The sequence below is a fragment of the Triturus cristatus genome, chromosome 7 (assembly GCF_964204655.1).
Source record: "Triturus cristatus chromosome 7, aTriCri1.1, whole genome shotgun sequence".
In the NCBI taxonomy this organism is placed as follows: Eukaryota; Metazoa; Chordata; class Amphibia; order Caudata; family Salamandridae; genus Triturus; species Triturus cristatus.
Genome location: NC_140590.1, coordinates 624,863,031 through 624,879,815, shown reverse-complemented (window position 1 = coordinate 624,879,815; position 16,785 = coordinate 624,863,031). Strand labels below are relative to the sequence as shown.

General features: G+C 46.1%; 1 protein-coding gene across 8 annotated transcripts in view; it reads right to left on the bottom strand.

Moving 5' to 3' along the window:
- Nucleotides 1-1,974: 1,974 nt before the first annotated feature.
- The window catches only part of LOC146810234 (uncharacterized), a 157,589-nt gene continuing 142,778 nt past the window's right edge, over nt 1,975-16,785 (bottom strand). For 6 of the 8 annotated variants that reach the window (XM_085617216.1, XM_085617221.1, XM_085617218.1 and 3 more), the window contains one exon: nt 1,975-4,343. In XM_085617216.1, coding sequence (XP_085473342.1) covers nt 4,258-4,343 — 86 coding nt within the window. In that variant the 3' untranslated portion in view covers nt 1,975-4,257. The remainder of the gene's footprint in view (nt 4,344-16,785) is intronic. The other 2 variants (XM_085617220.1, XM_085617224.1) reach the window with 1 other exon arrangement.

Sequence of the window (16,785 nt, the reverse complement as noted above, 5' to 3'; positions counted from 1 at the left end):
GCAAGGTTCTATGCCGTAAGCCTGGCTGAACCCCTACTACGGTGCCTGTGGGGCCCTGCACCATTTCTCGCAATTACCCATGTCGTATTCCTAGTTAAGGGGGCACTCGCACTGACCTCAATGTGCGCGCAGCCTGGGCCCGATCCGACCTCCGGGCCTATCGCAGTTCCAGTACGGGCCGCCACTGTTCTTGCCAGTGCCCTGTAGTAGCCTAGCTGCTTCTAGCGTTATTCGGTAGACCTTGCTGAGCAGTGTTCCACTATGTGGGGCTACTATTTCCAACTTTACTCACCAGGCCGCAGTGGTTCCAGCTGAGGTAGGAGGAACCTGATCTGCTTTCAAAGACAGTCAGGGGCCCAGGCCCAGGTTCTACCCTATCTCCCCCTTCCTCGGCGTGTACAATTATAACTGAGCATGAGGGGAAGTCTGCACAGTGTACTGAAAGCGTGGCTCCACTGGTGGGGGTAACGGGATCAGGGAAGGCACGCCTGGCCTTAGTGTTGTCTTCTATTGCACCCGCCCGATGCCTGAGCACCCACAGCCTGGGTCCAACCTGACCCCCGGGCCTCACGTAGTGCCAGACTGCTTTGGCGATATTGATCGCCGCCGCGCCACTACCACCAGTGCAAGTGCTTGTCTTCGTGCTCCGCAGGGGCAGTAGTATACCGATGGGCCCTGATGCCACATAATCGCCTCGCTAGGCCACACGCACCTCAAGCGGGCCGAGGGGGGCCTCACAGCTCTCCTAGTCATGATCTGGGAGTGGGTCCAAACCGACCCCCGCTCCTTGCAGCTCCACTGTTGCTCCCCCACACTGTGGACCAGCCTGATCGTGTCCAGTTACAATCAGGAGGGGGAAAGGTCGCACTGATATCCCACTTCTTTAGTCTTTTTGCATTGCTTCTGGCCGTGATCTCCTCAGAGCACCAGGTTGGAGAGTCTGTGGCGAGCAGAGGAGGTAGGCCTCTGCACGACACCAACCACGCCTGCCTCCCTGTTGCGCCACCACCGCCTGGGCGCGGTCTGACCCCCGAATACAGCGGGGGACAAGTCGCCTCTTCCCAAGGCCCCGCTTCGACACCACTGCAGTCTGGTCCAGCCCCAGAGAGCAGAGTCGGAGAAAGTCGGGGGGTGGGGAATACCGCCCGACCTCCGGGGCACGCTTCACCTCCCCACAGCGGACGGTCTTGTCAGCGAGCGGGTGTCGTAAACGTGGTTCCATTGGCGTGGCGGGCAGGCGGCAGGCACCAGCCACCGATGGATCCCACTGTGTTGTCTAGGCCCTCGGGCAGCACGTAAATGCTTCAGGCCCGCCACGGTAGTGGGCGATCACCTCTTCCCCCACAATAGCAGCACCAATGCTCCGATAGGGATAACGGAGCCCCGTCATCCCCCAGGCCATCCGCACAATGTGGGACACCCCGTACCTTTTTGCAGCAGCTGGCGGTAACGCACGCCCACTGGGTACACTTGCAGCAAATGGCGTGAGGCCCCGGGGGAACCGTTCAGGGGTTCCTTCAGTATGTGTCAGCGTCGTCATCACACCATCGTGCCCCTCAGCAGCGCAGGTGTGCATCGGTATCTCCCCGCACCCGGATGGCTGGGGATGTCGATTCCTGACAGGAGAAACAAGGGCTTTTGTACGGAGCTCTAACAGCTCGCGTCCGCCATGTTCGGCTGGTTAGCCACGCCTATACACTGACCGACTTTATATATAACAGTGGGCAATATTTATCTTGATTCGATCACAATTTCAATAATTGACACATACACTTATGTTGTTAAAATACGTCTGGGCATTTATCCTTTTATGGCAATACTACAACTTATAAAGACTGGGAAACAATATACAATGTAGCATAATGTGTGAACCAAAAATAAAATAAGCACTTCTAATGCAGCTGGTTTAAAAAAGTAATTCAATTTCCATAAGTCAAGATCTAAAAGCATCAAAAAACAAACTGAACCACATGGCAAAGTAATAAAAACAGTTTAATGCAATATAAAAACTCTATGTTCAGTAAGAGTACACATCATATTCAAATATAATACAGATTATAGCATAGGTAATAACAATTTACAAGACAATACTCAGGGGGTTAATGCTCTTACTTGGTTAAATAGTACTGTCATGTTTTAGTTGCAGTGGCCTTCTGCAGGAATGAATTATGTTTTCCAAACTGTTGTAAATATTGCTTAATTCACTAGTGGTTCCATCACAAGTTTCTAAATATGTCATAAAACAATACAGCATCATACAATTCAACTATATATACATCTAATGTAGTCCTATATACCTACCCTATATACGATGTTCCAAATAAACTTTCATTTTCTGAAAATTCACTACATGCATCTTCGAACATTAACACTTATCCGTTCTGATTCCCTCATTTAGTTACAGAAAAGGACATTTAATGTATGTGCTATGACCACCACTATCCCTGTCTGCTTAGTTTGCTTCAAACTACAACTTTTATTATGTTCATGCATTATACAACTTTTATTATGTTCATGCACATTATAAAGGAGGGGTTGATGTTGCCTCTGAGAAGGAGAGTCTGTTGAAGCTCCTTTATTGTGGCCAGTACAATCTAGTTGGTATATGTACAAGAACATGTTGGACCGCAGAGCTGCACCAAATTTAGCAGCAGCACTGCACTCCGACATTTCCAAAATGCAGGGCCATATTTACAACAATACGGTTCACTCCTATGTTTTCCCTAGCGCTAGCGTTAAAATTAGCTGCCTAGTGCCAATACAGGGACCCTTGGGCAATAGTGCAAGGGTGCCTGCATTACAGGAAATGGTTGTGTATGTGCAGGAAGGTGTCCCTTCCTGTACATAAACAATCAATAATGGCAATATATTACTTCTATGTGTGCCTCAAAATGCAGCTCACTTAGAAGTAGCAAATCATCATTATTTAATGATTGCCACCAGAATGTCTATAAAAGTGACGTTCTGGTGGTGCTATCCTCTTGTAAATATACCCTTAGGAGTTTCAAAATTAGCCATTGGATGAAAAGAAGTGACTTGTACAGACGCCATCCTTTTACCTTGCATATGTATACATTGGTTGCCAGTAGCATAGCAAGGGTGGCATAGGGTCTAGTGCACACAGGGACAATGGGCCCACTGCTCCCAGTGGAGTTGTAAAAGAGATAAAGACTTGGTGCAGTGGACATGTCTGCACCCACATAAAAGCTGGCAGTGGTGGAAAGAAATTGTTTTTAAAATGTGCTCATTTTGCACATTATCCCCTGTTAATCATGCTACTGGTTGGTTACTTTCATAATGTATATATAATTGGGATGGGCAAGTTCCAGTTTATTGCCTCTTTTCAGCCCTGCTATCTGATCTGAAGGCAAGGCCTTCTAGGAGTAGTGAAATGAGGAGCCCGAACAGCACGTGGGAGACAGGGGGCCATCGATTTCTTCAGCTTGTTTTCTTTTTCCAACCAGAGGAGTGGTACTACATTTGCATTTGATGACGTTTGTTGTCAGTCGAAAAGTCACAGAAAGTATCAATTGTAATGAAATCAAATTATGATCAAACCTAGTAATCACATATTACTTTGAGATGCCATGTCAAGTTAAGTGCGTCGCTCACAAGTACTTCAAGACTACAAGTCCTTAAAAATCTGCATTGCTGTAAAGTGTGCAAGTGTGATATCCAGGGCCGGAGAGGCCTTTTATTCCACTGGGCATTTCCCCGGTGGGCTGGAGTCCTTGGAGGCCATGTTTGAAAGCCACGGCCGCTGATGGTGCCTCTGCCACTTTTCCCAGCTCCCAGGTTAACTGCATTGAGCAGGAGGCTTGAAGAGAGACAGATAGTGAGGGAAGTAGAGAGAAAGCAATTAGAGGGAGAAGAGAGAGCGGAGGGAAGGAGAGAATGGATGGATGGAAAGAGCGCAATAGCAAGAAGATGAAGAGACAGGGGCTGGTCTGGGCCTTTTTTTTCGCCAGGACTAGATGATATCCATTGATCTGGACGATGTCTGTAGCAGATCCAATTTTCTTGGTTAGGTAAGAATATCCAGACCTAAATGTAATGTGTCTGTTCAGGCAGTTCAGGCCTCGTGCTCCCAGAAGCTGACGTGATATGTGCCCAAATCCCTCCAGAACCACCCTATTAACCTGGATTAACACACAGTCACTGAGTAACACGACAGGAAATAGCATGAACAACATCCGGCTTTAAGATACCAATCCTGCAGCTATCTGAGGTTCAATGGCAGACCTCGTGCCACAGTTTTCACACGTTGCTTACACCCTGCAGCTCATCCAGAGGCCCAGAATCAGAGTCTGTCGATAGCTCACCAATATCATCAGTGGCTTCTCCTAAAGAAAACAAAACATTAATTTAATCAGAACATACTATTCTTGAGTTTATAGAAAAAGTTTTTTTAATATAAAATATAATGGTTTTGAAGAAAATAGTAAAAGAGCTGATTTTGCTATCAGGCTTATACCACCACACATCACTGAGTTACAGGAGCAGATATGGTTAATTCGCGATTGAAAAAGTTAATTATTGAGCTTATTATGCCATCTAGTGGTAGACGTTAGTATTACACTTTTCCTCTAAAATATTTTTGCTGTTGGCTACGGACAAATAGGGAGACCCCCTCATGATGTCTCAACCCTCTCTTACTTAGTAACGGTAAAAGAAACATCCCTTAAAGTATTGTTCATGTTCCTTTTTCACAAATATGGCGACAGAGTATGTGTGTTTTAGTTAGGTGATAGGAAAATTGCATTCGGAGAGTATTGTTATTGTGTTTCTCATCATAATTAACCTATTTCAATAGTTTAGCTGTAGTGCCCTAAACGTACGTGTTTTTTGTGTGAATTTGTTGGGTCTTCTAATAATTTCCCCTTATTTTTGCGTAAACCTCTGTTTTTTTTCTAGAACCATACCAACCAACCATTGCATTGGTGTTTACACTGCTGGAGTGATGCACTGGCTCAGCTCACCTTGGAAGGTGGCAGGTGGTGCTGAATTTGTAAAAATATCAAGTGCCAGGGCTCTCGTCAGGAGGCCACTGTAGCTTGCACCACACCTTGCCCCTGTCATGGTGCCAATGATAGTAACAACACAATTACTAACCATCACACTCCTACAAGTATGACAATTCGGACTATTCCAGGGCCTCAAAGCTATAAGATTGGCTTGGGCGGCAGGGAATAGTCATTTTAATGTATTTTGAATTAATAATTGACTTTTGTTGTGGTCATCTCTAAATTAGCCAGTTAGCGCCACCTTGTGGCAGACTGTCACAAGCACTGGTGTTGACAATTAAGTGCTGGTGCTGAGCACCGGAAACTACCGACTCAAATTAAGCACTAGGTAGTATTAATTTTTTACCTGTCTAACATTTAAATACCTTGCAGTGTTCTTTGTGCAATACAAGGCCTACCTAGGGGTGACTTACTAATATTTAAAAGGGAGGTCTGCACCAACAAAAAGGAGTTTTTTGACAGGTCGCACTGCAGGTTTTGCACTGCAGCAGTTTTGCTACACAGGATAGGTCTATAGCCATGTCTGCAATGCCACTGTAATGAAAGGCACAGCAGGTGCTGCAGTCCACCAGTGGCATTTAACTTCCAAGTCCTGGGTGCACTTTTTACACCATATACTAGGGACGTATATGCACGTTAAAAGTGGCAATCAGGAATAAGTCAATTTAACCATGTTTAACAGGACAGCAGGCACACATTGATTCTGGTTATCAAAGGTAAAGTGCAGAGAGTTCTAAAACCAGCAACAATAGGGTCCATCAAAAAGTGAAACATCTGGGGTGAGCATACAGAAATGGTGGATTTCCTACAGTCCCTTTGACACCTACGCAGCCAGGACAGAACATACAATACAATATATATTACGCTTGCCCATTATAGGGTGACTGTTCTGGTGTTTTCAGTAAAACCATCACAGCAATGTTTTTAAGCATGATGTTTGTTTGCTTTTTCCTGGAACAGATTAAGTGCACCTCTTGGCCAGAGCTTCATGCTCCCCCTTTTGGCATTCCTCTGCACTCCCTCTGGGTGACCTGCATCATGGTTTTAAGACCAGTGGTACAGCATGAGGTGAAAGTATAATACTTCTCTGGGTGGAGCCAAAGTCATCTCTAAGTATATCTTAAAGATTTAGTAACAATAAGTTGATAGATAGCTGCACTGTCAGGCTGGATCTAAAAATGAATATTGAAATGTGGCATTAACATTCAATGGTTGCCAGCAGGTAAAATAGTGATATTTGCAGGGATGTGCTTTTGCCTGCAAAATACTGTCACATGACAGAGTTGAAGTGAGGACGTATAAATATATTCGCATAGCACAACTTACTTAATTACTGTCCACTGTGCCGACTGGCATGTAGGACGGCACCAAAATACCTCCACTTCTGTCTCTCTTGAGCAAGTGTCTGTATGTTGCCCCAGCTATGGTTCAGGGTTTTTATTTCTATTTCCACAGTCAGCCTCCAGGTGTTCCTTGACCTGCCTCTCTTCTGTTTGCCTTTTGGGGTCCAGTGAGAGCTTTTCTTGTGATGGAATCTTGTTCTCTTCTGATGGTTTGTCTTATCTATCTCCATCGTTTTCTGATGGTGCCCATGCTCTCCTGCTTGCACCTGTCGAGAGGTTCCTGGCTGGAGATGGTTTTTGGCAAGAAAATGCTCAGTATTCTTCTCAGGTTACTAGTGTGGAAGGCTGACATTTTGGTGATGTTACTCTTTGTCATCTGCCAGCACTCTGATCCATACAAGAGTGTGGCTAGAACACAGCTCTGGTAAAACCTCAGCTTGGTGTTGGTGCTGTGCTGAAATGACCTCCATAGATTGTTCAGCATCCTGAAGGCATCTCTGACCTTGTTCAGTGAGTGCTTTATGTCACTACCTGTCCCTCCATCGTGTCTGATAGTACTGCCTAGATAGGTGAACAATTCAATCATGGCTAAGGGGCCGATTACGACTTTGGCGGTGCCCGCCGGTTCTTCACCAGCTCAGCACTGGCAAAGCTGTGCAGGGACCGCCCACCAGATTACGAGTACAACGCATGTCGGGCAGGCTTTTGCTGTCTTTTCTTTTGCCATCCCTACAGCGTTGCCTTGAAAACGGGCACCGCAATGGGAACTCAAAAGAAGTTCCAGAATGGCATGGACTATGAGGTCCCTGCCTCGGTGGAACTTGGGGTGCATGCAAACAGGGGAGCACATGTTGTGCCCCCTTGAATGCATCCCCATGGCGGTGGGAATATGGGGGCCCTATAGGCCTCCCATTTGTTTCCCCTCTGCCAGCCTTTTCATAGCAGTGAGCCTGACATGAAAAGGCTGCCGGAGGGGACACTCATAAGATGCTCAACGGACCGCAGCATTATAAAATAGGCCATATTAAATAGGCCTGTGCGCTGCACCAGCGCCAGGGAACGGCAGTTACCTGGCACAGCCGGTGTAGCCGGTGAAGCGGTGGAAGGTCCAAAACACCGCATCGTAATGCAGCGACCGCAGGACCGCCGCCATTGCGCCTTTGTGAGTACAGCGGTGAAAGACCACCATACTCGTATTCGGTCCCTAAGTTCTCTCTAACCACCTTGGTGAAGGGTTTGGGATGTTCAATGGCATGACTTCAGATTTCTTTGTGTTGCTATACATAGATGCTGTGCATAGATGTTGAGGTGAGAGGTCTTTTCCTGCATGTACTGGTGGGTGTGAGAGAGTAAGATTAGGTCTTCCGTATAGTTAAGGTCCTCCATTGTAGAAAATAAGCTCCATCAGATGCCTCTGGCTTGGTTTTCTGTTGTGCGTCTCCTCACTCAGTCAATGACTAGATTGAAGAGCAATGCTGACATCATCAACACCATTTCACACTGGTCTTGACATCGAAGCTATACTCACTGTCTCCCACATTGCAGGTAAAATTATCATAGGAGCTCCTAATGAGAACTATCTGCTGGGGAATGCTATAGGCTCTCAATATACACCAGAGGTTGTCACGTGGATACTGTCAAAGGCTTTCTCAAAATAAATGAAGTTGATGTATAGTTGTCTCTGGCACTCTTTGCACTGCTCTATGGTGTTGCGTACAGGAAGGATCTGATCAACACACCCCCTACTATTGTGGAACCCAGTCGGTTCTTTTCTTAATGGCTTGTCCATGGCATCAGAAATGCGCTGTATGATAATTTTCACCAAGATTTTACTCAAGATTGTAAGAAGGGTGATTCCATAGCAGTTGTCACAGTTGGCTAATGCCCCTTTCTTTACAATCTTGATGATGATGCCTTGGTTCCAGTCATTTAGTGATTTCTTTCCCTGCCAAATTGATGTAGACAGGGGTTCAAGAATCATGGCTGATGGTTCAGAGTCTGCTTTGAAAATGTCTGTATTCAGTTTGTCTTGACCAGGAGTTTTTCCTTTCTTGAGATATCAGATAGCATTGACAATTGCTTCTTTCTGAGGTGGAGCATTCTTCATATTTGCTCCTGGAATGTCAACTTAGCTTGTAAAGCACAAACCTAGCTAAAAAGAAGAAAGCACTGTACATGGTTAAAGCCAAGCATACAGTCAACAAGCAATAGGAGAGGTAGCTTGTTTGTGCTCTGTTAATACATTCTGTCGTGGTGTTCTTTAAAGAAGTGCGTCTTTAACTCTTTCGTAAATTGGAGCAACGTTGGGTTGGTCTTGATGAATAAAGGGATGTTGTTTCAGGTCTTAGATGCACAGATGGAAAAAACCTGCAGCCTTGTTTTTTTCTTTTTTACAGTTCTGAGAGTCCGGTCTGATGATGTCCTGGCTTCAGGTGTACAGATAGCCACCACCAATGGTGAAGTTCTCAGCAAGATAATAGGGGATGCTGGCGTGACAGCTTTATAAAGGATGAAGCTGGTTTTGAAGATGGTGCAGGCCGGGAAAGGGAGCCAATGGAATTCCATCCAGAGGGGGATGATGTGATCATATTTCTTCAGGCCCTGGATGTGTAGAATACAATTAAGGGGTGCCAATAGCAAGTCTGGGAGGCGATGGAGCAGGGCATTCACCACCATTCAGATGCACAAGAGTACAAGGGCTTGAAAAGGAGATCTGAAACCTCTTTCTGGAAACCTTCTTTTAGAAGAAAGAGCAGACACCAAGCCGTCTTTTTTTAAGTGTTTTGGCTATGTGTTCCTTGAGGGCGAGGGTATTTTCCAGGATGAATCCAAGTGACTTGACTTTCCATGAAATCTGGGGTTCAAAGCCATTGAGGTTCATGCCATTGAGCCAGTCTTATACTATTTTTTGTTTGTAATTCTACAAAAACAAGAGTTCTGTCTTGGAAGGTTGAGCTTCCGGTGGGCTATGAACATCCAGGTCTGCGTGAGGTACAGGCAGTGTTTGAGGCGCTGGACTTCTGAAGCAAAAGGGAGAATCCTGCAAAAACTGTGCATGAAAAAATGTGAATAACAGTGCCATATTTTCAAAAGTAATTCATTTAGAATTCTCTCCCGACTTTGTGGATTTTTCGTTTTACTGGTACAACCAAAACAATGATGTGTTTTTATTCAAATTACGCCCTCTGCATGGGGTGTTTTGGAGTTTCGGTAGTGTGTAATCTCAATAGTTCAGCATCTTTTGTTTAAAGTCTGCCACAAATGTTTATTTCTTCTCTGGGGCTAAAACTGTATCACTTTTTAGGTCTCGCATGGCGTTGCAGCGCAAAGCGCTACCCGCTCAGCGAGATGTTTTGTGGATGAGGAGTTTTCAGAAAGGGACTCGAAGCCCCGCCCCTCATTTCCATTGGCTGGCATCACTGTTTATGCTAAACGGTGGCTTGCCATTGGAAATGAGGGTTTTTTGTTGAGGCCCTTTTTCCTCCGATCCGGACTGGGTCGCCTGCTTTGCTGCTGTCGCAAATTAGAAACACAGGGCCCCATAAAGACAAGAGATCGATGCTTGTTTATGTTTGATTCACTATAGAACTGTTGGATACTGGAAAACGACCAAATGGAGCTGGACCTCATGTTTTGTATAGACGAAGAAAACTTTGGCCAGTTTAATGTTGTGCAGTTACATGAAAGTTAGTTTAACTTTGGTTTGCGTGTGTTAGGTTTGCGATCTTTTGTTAGATGCACCCCCATGACCCCTTTCAGTGCTTCTGAGTTGAAGCGCTGTATCATACCAACATATTCTCTACTTTCCTCTGGCACGGAGTTCTTCCAGTGGGGTCATAAGTTACAGCGTAGCATAACCCTGTCAGTGGTCCGTGAAGTGAGTAATGTACAGTTGTAAAGCAAGCTCTGCGAGGCGCTGACGTATGCGAAATGCTGTGGCATTAAAAGAAACCGATTGCTTCTAGCATTGAATTTGGAAATTAGTCAGAGCCGATAAAATGATACTTGGTGCGTCATAAGTGTGAACATTTTTTTATTATTATTTATTTATTTTGAGAGTTTTATATAGCGCGAACCAGACCCTTGCGGGTATCAGAGCGCTTTACAGGGTAAGTGTCTTAGTTACATAGAAACAAGGTAAATAGCATAAAGTTCACTGATAGACAATGATAGTATAATCATCCTATCGTTGAATACAAGGTATATGATACATCACAAAACGTTCAATGAATTTCCAGCAAAATATAGATACAATATTTAGGATATCTGGCTGGGCAGTGGACATTGTAAAGTTCTGAGTAGAGGATACGTTGGGACGCAGAATGCCAGTAGCCCCTGCTCAAGTGAATTTTGCCATGAGAAGCGACTTCACTTCTTTTTTGAAAGATGCCGTAGAGGGATTAAGTCTGGTTTCTGGGGGTAGAGCATTCCAAATTCTGGGCGCCATCCCTGAAAAGGTTCGGTTATATGTTTTCTTCTTGTTGAATCTTTGCGGTTTCAGTAGAAGGTTGTTAGCACTTCTTGAGGATCTGACACCACAAGAGGGCACCAGTTTCTGTGCCAGATAGCTGGGTGTATTGTGATGAATGGCCTTATGAGTCATACAAGCTATTTTCAAGTGAATTCTGGCTTCAAAGGGTAGCCAATTAGGGGTTTTTAGGTCAGGGGATATGTGGGAGCTTCTTTTGGAGCCAGTGATAAGTCTCGCTGCGGTGTTGATTGAGGCTCTTAGAGGGGCCGTTGCAGCTCTGGGCAGGCCACTGAGAGAAACACTTCTGTAATCCACTCTTGGGATGACTAGAGCTTTTTACTGCCAGCTTATCCGGCAGGAAAGATTTCAATTTTCTCAAAGTATTCATCTGAAAGTTAGCTCCCTTTGTTGCGTTGCTGATGTGTTTTTGCATATTGAGGTTTCTGTCCAGTGATATTCCCAACGATTTTGCTGAATCAACGATGAGAGGTAGGCAGTTGAGTCCAGTAAGGTGTTTGATCCAATCTTGCATTAAGGGTACTTGGGCGGGGGGAAAGATGAGAAGAAATTTGGTTTTGAGGGCATTCAGTTTTAGATGATTTTCTGCCTACCATGACTGAGTTTTCCCGAGAGTAGTGTTGAGCGATTTGATGTCTTCTAGGGTATGGATCTTAAGGTACAGTTGTGTGTCGTCAGCGTACATGTGATATTGCACGTTAGACGAATAGAGAATTTCAGTGAGGGGTTCCATGAAAAGATTGAACAGTGTCGGAGATAATGCAGATCCTTGTGGGACTCCTAAAGTGACTGGGACGGGTTTGGACAGGGATTGATTGACCTTGAATCGTTGTGATCTGTTTTGGAGGAACGAAGTAAACCAACTTAGAACTGATCCGGCTAATCCCATTCTGTGTTTCAGAAGGTCAATCAGGTTATCGTGTTTGACAGTATCAAAGGCAGAGAAAAGGCATAGCAAGATAAGTAAGCAGGCTCCGTTTTGATCTAGGATTTGTAGGGCATCGTCAATTATATGGGTCATGGCCGATTCAGTACTGTGACCTGCAGGGAAACCTGATTGGTATTTGTTGAGTAGGTTAAACTGTTCAATATGTTTAACCTACCTACTACATGTCAGCTGGAGGTGTACACATTTTTATAGGAGTTTGGCCAAGGTGGGGATGTTGGATATAGGGTGGGGATGTTGGATATAGGACGGTAATTGTTTAAGTTTGCAGTGTCCGTGGTAGGTTTCTTTAGAATGGGAGATACCTGCCCGGCCTTGAGGGTGTCAGGGATGCAACCTTGGCGTAAAGAGTTATTTATGATCTTGGTCCAGAGAGGCAGCAACAGCGGGGTGAAGTCTTTTACAAAGTTTGCTGGAAGAGGGTCAGCGAAGTGATTGGCAGGATTTAAGGGAGTAAGCATTTTGAGAATAGATTCTTCATTGTAAGTATTGAAGGATGAACAAGATGCTTTAATTTTTAGGTTGAACTTTGCAGAGATTCGATGTGGGGGATTTAGAAGGGATGATGAAGGGATCGTAAGTGAGACAGAGTGTATAATTAGATCGTTGAAAAGGTCCTTCTTTATGGTATCTGTCTTCTGAGTGAAGAAGGATGCAAATTCTTCACCGTTAGGTCGTGGCCCTAATTTATCTTGGGGTCAGTGAGGAGCATCCTTAGATTGAGTTTTGATTGATTCAAAAAGTTCTTGGGGACGTTTTTTTGCCTGGTCTAATTGGTGGCTAAAGAAGTCTGCTTTAGTACGCTTGATCTTTCTGTAGTATGCGTTTCTTTTCTTTCTTAGTATCTTGAGGTGTTTGGCGGATGGAGCTGATCTCCATCTGCATTCAAATAATCTTAGGGATCGTCTGTCCTCATTGAGTCTTCCATCGTACCATGGCTTAGAATCTTTTGTGTAGACTCTCTTTAGTTGAAGGGGGGCTACTACATTTAGTATCATGTTCATGGAATTGAAGTAGTGGTTGGTGAGATCATGGACATTGGATATCTCTTCGGGGGGAAGAAGTAAGTTGTAGCTGGAAGTTGTGATTGTGTTAGGGTCAATGTTGTTCAGATCCCTCTTCCATACTTTAGGCCTTGTGGGTTGACCCAAGTTAGGTTTCACTGTTTCATTGATGAAGAAGGTGATTATATGATGATCAGACCAATCACATGGAAGGATTGTGTCTAGCTGGTTGGCATCAACTTTAGAGAGCGCATGGAGCGCAGGGATAAAGATTTGGATACTGTCTCATGGTTTGAATGCTTTGCAAGTCCTGCCCAACACCCTGAGGGAAGGAACATCGTTCTCTTCGTTTGCCATACAACTTTCCCACAAATGTTTGCCTCCGTTTGCCACATATCACTTTCCCAGACGACAGCAAGCCATTAGTGAACGCTGAACGTCCCGTGCAGAAACATCTCCGCAGAGAATCAACAGGTTTACAAAGGAGGGCAGCAGCCACGGGCGTGGACCATGGGCGGCCATCTTCAAAGGGGGGGGCTGCAGCAAACATGGTCTTTTACCGCACGGGGGAGGGAGGGGTGCACCTGCCATAGTTTACCATATTTACCACATGATATTTGGATCCTTTACAGCAGGGCATGCGGCACCCGCCACATTTTACCACATTTACCACATAATATTTGCATCCTTTAAAGCAGGGGGTGAAGAACCGCCACATTTTACCACATTTACCACATTATATTTGCATCCTTTACAACAATGGGTGCAGCACTGCCACATTTTACCACATTTACCACATGATATTTACATCCTTTACAGCAGGGGGTGCAGCACCAAGATATTTTACCACATTTACCACATCATATTTTGATTTTTTTTACAGCAGGGGGTGCAGCATCCGCCACATTTTACCACATTTACCACATGATATTTGCACCTTTTACCACAGGGTCGTTTCACATCCACTGGTGATGCAGGATCTTAAGCCAGTGACTTTACCACACAGACGTGCCCCAGGGGGCTTTTACCACCGGAAACTCCATTCTTAGCGAAAAGCATGTATCCCAGAGAGTGGGGAATAAAACACTTCCTTCCGCAGCCAGCAGGGCCATGGGTTATAATAAGGTCTAAGGGCCGGGGATATGGACGTGCACAAACACAGGGTGAAGTGAGAAGTGCTGAGCTCTAGCTCTAACAGCTCCATCCATGGTGCTTCCTTCGGGAGGGTCTCCGTGGGCTCTGGGGGCAGGTCAGGGCTCAACACCTTTTACCCAGTGGGAGTGAGGGCCACGGCCAGGGCACCCGTAACACACAGGCTTTACTCTTTCTACACTCGGGACTTTACCACACAGGACCCCTGCCAGCTTTTACCACACGTCACCAGCAGGCCTTACACCAAAGGGGCAGGAAGACGCCCTACGGCATGTGGGGCTGGGGTCATCCCCCCTCATCACACAGGCTTCACCAGAGGGGCAGAAGCCCCCTCCCGCCCTTCAGCCTGTGGGGCTGAGGTCGCCCGCCCTCCTCAGACGGGCCCTTATTTTTACCACACGGGCCTCTTATCTCAAGGCTCCCTACCTGACTCAAGGCCTCTTCCAGGCGCCACCTCTTCTTCTGGTCGGTCTGCCCTCTTTTGGGGGGAGCGTGAGTGACCTGTGGGGTTCAGGACCTCCACTTCCCCAGAGGGCCCCCGTCAGCCCCTCCAAGGACAGCCGGTCACTTCTCTCTACCCCTCTCCGTCCATCTTCTACCCCACTCTGTTCCTCACAGTCCAACTCTGTTCCTCACTGTCCACCCCTCCGTTCCTCACTTCTTCCCTCCTCTATTCTGCACTGTCCTTCTTCCCTCCTCAGCCCCTCACTGTCCTTCTTCTTCCCTCCTCTGCCCCTCTCTCCTTCTTCTCCCTCCTCTGTCCCTCACTGTCCTTCTCCCTCCTCTGTCTCTCACTGCCCTTGTTCTTTCTCCTCTGTCCCTCACTGTCCTTCTTCTAACTCACTCTGCTCCTCACTGTCCAACTCTGTTCTGCACTGTCCTCTTTCCATCCTCTGTCCCTCACTGTCCTTCTCCCTCCTCTGTCCCTCACTGTCCTTGTTCTCCCTCCTCTGTCCCTCACTGTCCTTCTTCTTCCTCACTCTGCTCCTCACTGTCCAACTCTGTTCCGCACTGTCCTTGTTCTCCCTCCTCTACCCCTCACTGTCCTTCTTCTCCCTCCTCTGTCCCTCATTGGTATTGCAGTCTCTCTCTTCCATGTCTCTTCCTCTCCGAGACTCTCTGACTGAACTCCGCTCTCCCTATTTGAAGGATCCAATCACAGGCCTCCCCTGCCCTCCCAGCCAACCAATCGCGTGCGTCTGAATCCCGCCCTGTCTCCTCCTGCTCCAAGCTCAGGGAACTGTGCCTGCGCAGACACAAGAGGTAAAAGGCGGGAAGAGCGGCTGCCGGCACGGGCTCCACAGCCCCCCAGCTGCTGTACATGCCCTGCACGTGTAGCATGCAACACAAAAGACCAGGCGTGAGGAGTGCAACATGCACATGTATGTAGCACCACAGACCAGCTGCGAGGAGTGCAACATGCATGTAACACCACAGACCTGGCGCAAGGAATGCGTCTGGCACATGCATGTAACACCACAGACCTGGCGCGAGGAGTGCCACATACACATGTGATGTGGTTTTAGGAGTACTTCAAAGAAAGCTTGCTCAACCTTTAGAAGAACGTTATTTTTAGTACAACAGGCCCAATCTACGTTTAAAGGGACAGTACCAGCACTTCTCAGCGTGCCTGCTGAATGTTCATCCACAAAATACCAACACTTTGCGCAAGACTGCCTTACTTAAGTGGAGAGTACTTGTACCTCTCAGTAGAGCTGTTACACTTTTAGTGGCTAAGTAGCATGGCACTACCATTGCTCATGGGCCTTGCAAAGAAGCTTTGTGTGTGTGTGTGTGGGTGAGTTGGCTAACCTTGTGCCAGATGGTAATTATCTCATGGTTAAAATGCCAAGCTTTTTTGATGGGTAGTTGTGCCTTATTCATGCCTGAATTGAACTTGAAGTTCTGGGCATAATTTGGGGCAAGTTTTCTCTAGGTAAATGTTGTCCGTCTGCTTTGTTACTTGTTCTCAGGAGAAAGACCACTTACTTGCAGAAAAAAGATTAGTGATTCACTAAGCTTTCTTTCTGTGAATAGGTTAATTAACAACAACTAAGACAAAAGTGATCAAATAAAATAATTTGTGTAGAGGGCCTGGATAGTTGGGTATAATTCAGACAGGACACAGGGAGTATGTGGTGTTTATAACATCGCTGAGAGATGTCTGTGTCACTCTCTCAATGGAAATATCACAAATGACACTGCCATTAGACCAGGACACTGAAGAGAGACAATCTTGGTTCAATACCTCCCTTTTTAGGTCTCGCTAGCGTGCACATGCGCAGTCTCGCTGGCGAAATTTAATGTTTTTGGATAGTTTTAGTAAAGGGCTTTAAGCCCCACCCCTTTTTTCCATTGGCCGGCGTCACCGTTTATGCTAAACGGCGGCCAGCCATTGGGAAAGAGCTGTTGGTGACGTTTTCGCTTTGCTTTTTCTGCCATCCCACTTGGACGGCCTCACCTGCTTTCCTTCTGAAGTAAAAGGTTTCTTATCTTTATGGGGCCAAACACATGGCCCCATAAAGATAAGAAACCTTTTAGCAGGCGAGGCCGTCCAAGTGGGACAGCAGAAAAAGGCAAACGAAAACATCATGGCGAGCGCTTTTTAAACTCGATCTTGTTACTATCTTTACTTTTAGCATGCTGCACGGTCACACTGCTCTACAACTTAGCTTAACGATATTGTCAAACAGGCAGAGTCAATAGCTTTCGCATACGCACGGCCAATTGATTTTGCCAGTGCTTGTTATCCCTCAAGTTTCTTTTTCCTGTAAATCACGGCTTTCCATGAAATGAAGCGAGATCCAGAGGGTGGGGCAGGCATAAA